This window comes from Cygnus atratus, chromosome 8 (assembly GCF_013377495.2).
Source record: "Cygnus atratus isolate AKBS03 ecotype Queensland, Australia chromosome 8, CAtr_DNAZoo_HiC_assembly, whole genome shotgun sequence".
Lineage (NCBI taxonomy): Eukaryota > Metazoa > Chordata > Aves > Anseriformes > Anatidae > Cygnus > Cygnus atratus.
Genome location: NC_066369.1, coordinates 20,160,773 through 20,167,060, shown reverse-complemented (window position 1 = coordinate 20,167,060; position 6,288 = coordinate 20,160,773). Strand labels below are relative to the sequence as shown.

The 6,288-nt window shown below is 36.2% G+C and overlaps 1 protein-coding gene across 1 annotated transcript in view; it reads right to left on the bottom strand.

Annotated features, from left to right (window-relative positions):
* Positions 1–209: 209 nt before the first annotated feature.
* The window catches only part of LOC118243739 (vitellogenin-1), a 42,909-nt gene continuing 36,830 nt past the window's right edge, over positions 210–6,288 (bottom strand). Inside the window, exons 30-35 of the mRNA XM_035538097.1 lie at positions 5,904–6,090; positions 5,390–5,487; positions 4,656–4,750; positions 4,391–4,550; positions 3,033–3,194; positions 210–328 (exon numbers count right to left, since the gene is read on the bottom strand). Of these exons, the coding sequence (XP_035393990.1) occupies positions 210–328; positions 3,033–3,194; positions 4,391–4,550; positions 4,656–4,750; positions 5,390–5,487; positions 5,904–6,090 (821 nt within the window). The remainder of the gene's footprint in view (positions 329–3,032; positions 3,195–4,390; positions 4,551–4,655; positions 4,751–5,389; positions 5,488–5,903; positions 6,091–6,288) is intronic.

Sequence of the window (6,288 nt, the reverse complement as noted above, 5' to 3'; positions counted from 1 at the left end):
TCCACATGAATACTTATTTAATGAACAACATATTTATTAAGCAGTGCAGACTGTACATAATGCATCTGACTTCGGATGCAATGCAGTAAGCTTACTTTCTTCAAGCACATTTCTTAATATTTTACTACAACTATTACATTCCTTCTTACCTGACCAGCTATTCAATTATTTCTGTAATACATCTATAGCACAACACTAAAGAATTTAGCTTAACTACAGTCGCCAGTGCAGGTACAATCAATGTCAGCATCCACAGACTCCACAACATCCTCAGATGCAGATTTCTTATCGCTGCTTCTCTGCCATTCCAGCAGGCTTACAGCAGTATCTGTCAGAAGAGCAAAGCCATTGTTAATGAACATCAAGAAAATTAACACATTTCATGGAAATACTGTTTTGATGGCTGCCAACTCCCTCATCAAGTAAAGAATGAAAGCCTGCCCCCACAACTGACATCTAACTGACTCATTGACTTGGAGCAGGATTTTCATCCATGATATAATTACTATAATACTTCCCTAAAAACAAAATGAATAACATTTCATGAAGCACAATGACAACAGGCAGGAGCCAGTAAAAGTGCTGGAGGAGGTAGCCACTTTCAAAGAAAGACCACCTCATACCAATACACATCAGCAATCTCTTTTTATGTTATTGCTGCATATCACTGCATATTTCAGCTGATTATTTGTCGAAGTTCATCTTGAAGGATAAGCCCTTTGGAGAATTTTCAGAGGTTCATAAACTTCTAATTAAAGTTTCCCATATACTGTGAAATCTGACAGAGCATTGTCAGTTACAGTATTAACCTTACCACACTGCTTTATCAACAGCAGCTTGAATAAACCATTTCCTTTAATGCTGAAATAATCTAAATGGAATGATAATATTCATCCTCCCAATAAATATTCTTAGATAGTTGGAGGTTTATCATTGCAGCTGGAAGAATATTAGAACATCCATTTAGATTAAGTTTGCATAATCAGAATGGGTAAAGCTTTCATAATTTTACTTCTATTTGTTTTATCCCTCAGTTGATCAATATATTTTTAACATGCCATCTCTTATCACAGGGAAATTGGATACCGCTGGGTTTGGGCTCTATTGGTCACTTTTTGATCTCCTGGTCACTTACTGGTCTCCTGAAATGTTCACACCTTCCTTGGGTGAATTACTGTCCAACCTGAAGCATGGTAGTTTTTTTTTTTCTTTTCCGTAACTACTTTGAAATTTAATATTTCCCAGAAACGTGCTTGAGATGCTTTTTAAAAAATGCATAATATTTTCAAGCTATGAAATGAGATCTGCTATGAAAGTCTAAGGTCTGTTTTTTACATACTTTGATTCTTGTTATGCCTGAGGGTACTCTGTGGGTCTGTCTATGTTCATATCTATGTAGGAAACAGTTCCCTGGGCTAACTGGATCATGGCTGAGTAGCTATCATCCATATGGGTAGGACTTGTGGCATGTTTGAAATGTAAACTGGTATACGAATTTAGACATGGAATGAAATCAGCCTCAGTCAGGATCCTAAGACTATAGGCTCACTGATTTAAGGAAAACAGGCAATTTTGCACCCTTGAACTTCATTTTATCCTTCTGTCAATTGTGACAGTGAAAGAGTCCCTGTCTTTTGAGACAGCAGACTATCAAGTCTGAGTTCTCATATAAAGAGCTGAGAAAAGGTTTTTGTCCTGTGTATGCAAATACGTATTCACAGTTTGGGAAAGATGGGGATTTTCTTTCTGTTGCTTCTCCATGTCATTGATCAAAGAAAGAAAAAGGCCAGATTTTAAGGGCTGGCCTTGTATTCCTATTGAGCCCTAGCCTGAGGAAAAGCAATCATCTTGCTAAAAAAACTCAAATGGCATCTTTTCCCTTCCTCCTTCTCCTCCTCCAGATAAATAAATAAAAAAGCCCTTGATTAGGAGTGCTGCTAGCACACTTCCCAGCCTCTGGTTCAGTAAATGAACCAGAGAAGCCTGCAGTTGCTGTAAAAGCAGCAGTGGTTGAGACAACTAACATATCTTTTTTTTTTTTCCTTCTCTGATTTTCCTCTTTTCTAACACATTTTTGTGAGAGAATGAGACAGCTTTATTACAACCTAATATTCTGAGGCAGTAAGTGGCCTGGGGTGATGACATTTCAGAGATATAGACTTGGACACACAAAAGAAATCTGTGAAACATGGATATGACAAGATTTTGGAAGTTTTTGTTTGTTTGTTTTTTAGGGTGTCTTTTTCTTTTCATAAAAGGATGCATCTAGCATCTATTCTCTTCTCAGGGAGCTATTAGAAACTATTAGCGCACAGTTACCTATGTACTATGTGATCCATTAAAAGATTTAGGAAAGAATGCACCAGAAATATCTATAGATTCAAGGCTGGATTCTCCTCTCAAACTTGTATAACTGTACTGTAAACCTGTGTTAGACGATGCATTGCATCCATGACAAATTCGTATAAGTGAAAAGAGAAAAAGGCTCAATATTTTAAAAAATCTGGGGCACAAGTATGTCTGTATAAAATACCTTCAAAAACAAACCATTTTTTGGAACAATCTAGAGAACATTTCAGCAATGTGTTTTTTGCTGATGTATTGCACAGTGGCATAGCGTGGCAGCCTAATCACAGCAGTCATGTCACACTACTTGACTGACTTTCAATTGCCTTGCTTGCCCTAGTCTACACAAAATTGCAGGCTGTAATGTGCATAAAAGGACTTACTGTTGCTTATCACAACTTTATGGAGATCCTGAAAATGTGGAAAAAAAAATTATCTATCTCTGCTGCCCCTTTTACCACCTCAAATGTTTTTCTCAGATGATGCTACCTGCCATCACCTAAACTAGCTTTTAGCTAGCCAGTGCTGTCAGTGGTTATAGCAAATACTAATGGGATTAAAAACAGCAGCTCAGAGGGGAGCTAGAGCAATACAGGTTTGTGCGTGGCTGTGCTGTGTTTTTTTTCTTTCGAGTACTCTGTCAGAGCTCCTACAATATGTGACACAGAAAGAGAAAAATATCATACCTTTTGGGAAACAGTGGAAGCCAACCTTAACCGAAGTTTTTTCGATTGGAGTACAGTCTTTCATACATTTCAGTACTGGGTCAACAGAATAGCATGTAGACTCCTCTCCATCAATAGTAGGATTTCGATTTAGCTTCACATAACTGCGCTGCAGTTTGCACCCTAAGAGGAAAAGGAAAGTTAGTTAAAATTGTAGAAATAAATCCCAATCGATCCTTGCAATAATAAAGGTCCATATTTTCTCTTCAGCTTTTATTAAAACACAGGTCCCTGACAAACCATTTTCACAGTAGCGAGGTTATCAAGATAGGATGATAATAAGTTGGGGGATAGAAGAAAGATTCTGAAAGGGGAGCTATTTTTAAAATGTAATTGCACAATATAACCCAAATGGAATCATGTATATCCAGTTTTTTAGAACTACATAATACACAGAAAATAACCTCTCATGTCTGAAAGCTATTAAGAATAGATACTGCAAGCACAATGGCTACTTCATTGCATTAGGAAAAATGTCAACTGTTGTGAATGGATAAAAAAAAATGGCAGCATTTATATAATAACATCAAGGATAATTTTTGTATTGGATGATTTTTATAATGCTGCAATTATCTCACTAGAAAGGTATAATGTAACTTAACAGGATCCAAGCTATGACTCTGTTTTCTGACATACTGATAAGTACAATTCTACTGCCAACGAAGTCAAGGAGAAAACAACCATTAACTTCAATAAAGTTGTTTCAGGTCCAAGGTAAGTGGAGACCTGTGGAACAAAACTGTATTGATGTTATGGGAAACCATCATTATTCTTCGAGCTCCATGTGAGAGGAAATTCTTACCTTAGGAGTATTTCTAAATATTTCCCTGAGATTGCACCCTCGGATGATGCAGAACAAAAATTTATTTTGAGCACTCTGAAAATTTACATAATCTTAAGATTTGACCTACGGCATTCATAGAATGCCACTTGTTTTATTAAATAAAGTCTACAGACAACAGATGAAACTGCCTTGTCTCAGTGGTGAAAATCACACTGACTCTAGTTGAGGCAAGATTAGGTCTGATTTTGCCTCTCCAAGAAAAAAGCTACTCAGTGTAAGAAACTATAGCAGAATCAATTATTCAACATTGAACTGCACATGATACAAATACTTTTACTGTATTGTATATTCGCTGTGTTTATAGGCACTGTTTTAAACAGTTAATGAAGTTACAATGGTTATATATTGCTATTGTCTTTTTTAAAGTAAAAGATATATCGTGCCTTTTTTTTTTTTTTAATCCTTTCCAGTTATTGGCAGAAGAAAACTGAAATTGTGTTCTCCCCAAGCATAAATTGTTTTTAGATCTACTCACCACCAGAACAGGTTTCTTCTAGCAATACCCATGAATGAACAAAAGCAGAAGAGCTGTGCGCCAGTTTATGATTTGGCATTAGGAGTTCATTGTGCTTTTCTCTGTCATTATTTCCACAAACTCCACAGGTCTTTCCTCTCATCCATGCAGCAACAGTAATCTATAAAATAACACACCTTTGTAGTGAATACTGAAGTGCTTGTCTGTTACATTGCCAAGGCACTACATGGAAAAAAAGCAGTAACCTTGAAAAAAAGCCCCATACCTTAAGGATCATTCCATCAAAAGTTACATTCTTCAGTCCATGTGTTGGAGCTTCCACAATAACTGTTGTTCCATTTTTATAAATTTTAATATTACCTGTAAAAAGATAGTTAATCATCATAAGGTGATCTGTCTAATTTTAAATTAATGGAGGAACAGGAACCGAGTAGCACAAAATAAATTAGAATGCCTTTTCCTTCACAGTCATTGATCATTGACACATCAGCAGATCATTGTTCTGCTGCAGTCGGAATGTCTGTTTTATTTTGTGAGAGAAAAAACAAAAAAGGAGAAGAAATGATCTCTTAATTTCTAAAAACATTCTACTGATGTTCCCTGTAGTTGTAACTGACTTTTGTAACCAGTCTATTAAGTCTTGAAATGAAAATTGGTGGTTCTCCAGCAAATATCTGTCCGAAAGCATATAACTGTGAGTATAACAAGCACTTTTTTTTTTGTTTTTTAAAAAAAAGTACAAGCCTGGACATACTATATATTTAAGAATTGGTTTTATTTACTCCTCAGTCATACTGAAGAAAAGTAAGACTGCATCTTCTATGGAAAACACAGGATTATAAATTAATAGAAACATTAAGAAAGTCTCTAGTTTTTCTTTGAATTAATCCCACTTGTCTTTTCTTAAGATTGTGTTGCTTCTGTGAAGTTTATAAAAACACAGTCTTGAAGATATTTAGTTTCTAAATCAGACCAAGAAAGGTGAGTATCACAGTTTACCTTTTTCATATTCAGAATCTCCACTGTGTAATAGTACCGATTCTTCATTGCATGCCACAAGGAGAGATGAATTTGCTGCAGGACAGATTGTGATGTTGCTTGACGGAAAAAAAAAAAGAAAAGTTAATGGATAATTTAAAATGTGAAAAATAGAGATATCTGTGACCACAGCTAGCAAACAACCAATATGAACATCTGGATTTTGAATGAATGACTGAGCTGCTTTCATTTCAAAATGCAAAATTGATTGGGACTTTGAGTGTTGAGATTCAACCTTTAAAGAAAAGACAGCGTGGGGTTTTACGGAGCAGGTTATCAGAGGGTGACTGTGTAACCGAAGATAAGGGCAACTAAACCAGAGTTTCAGATCAGGATTCCTCCTGAAAATCCCGTCTTTCCCCAAATATCCATCTGCAAACTAGTTTCAGCTAAGAGTGAGATATTTCCCATCTCCAGACTAACTTCCTAAAGTTTTGTATTTAATTCTTGAGACTTCAGGATAAATCACACTTACGCTGAGCTTGTATTTATGTGAACCTCTCTTGAGAAAGACTGGGGATCAACCTTTCTTGTAGTAATGATGAATCTTGGGTGTTCAGTACAGTCTTGGGCCACTATCAGGTTGCAGCTTTTATTGAAAGAATATGTATGGCTCATGCGATCAAACGTTTTGAAATTTCCCCCGCTGATTTCACATGTAGCTACAAAACAAAACAAGTAAAGAAATGGCAGATGTGACAATGGCATGCATAATGCTGAAAAGTACTGAAGGCTGCCTCTGATTGGCACTACCCAGCAAAAAGAAAAGAAACTTCAACTTCTCCTTGGCAGAAGCTTTCAGTGTTTCCGGAGTCTGTAAAACTAACAAATAGCTAACAGATGTAGGCTATATTAGTATT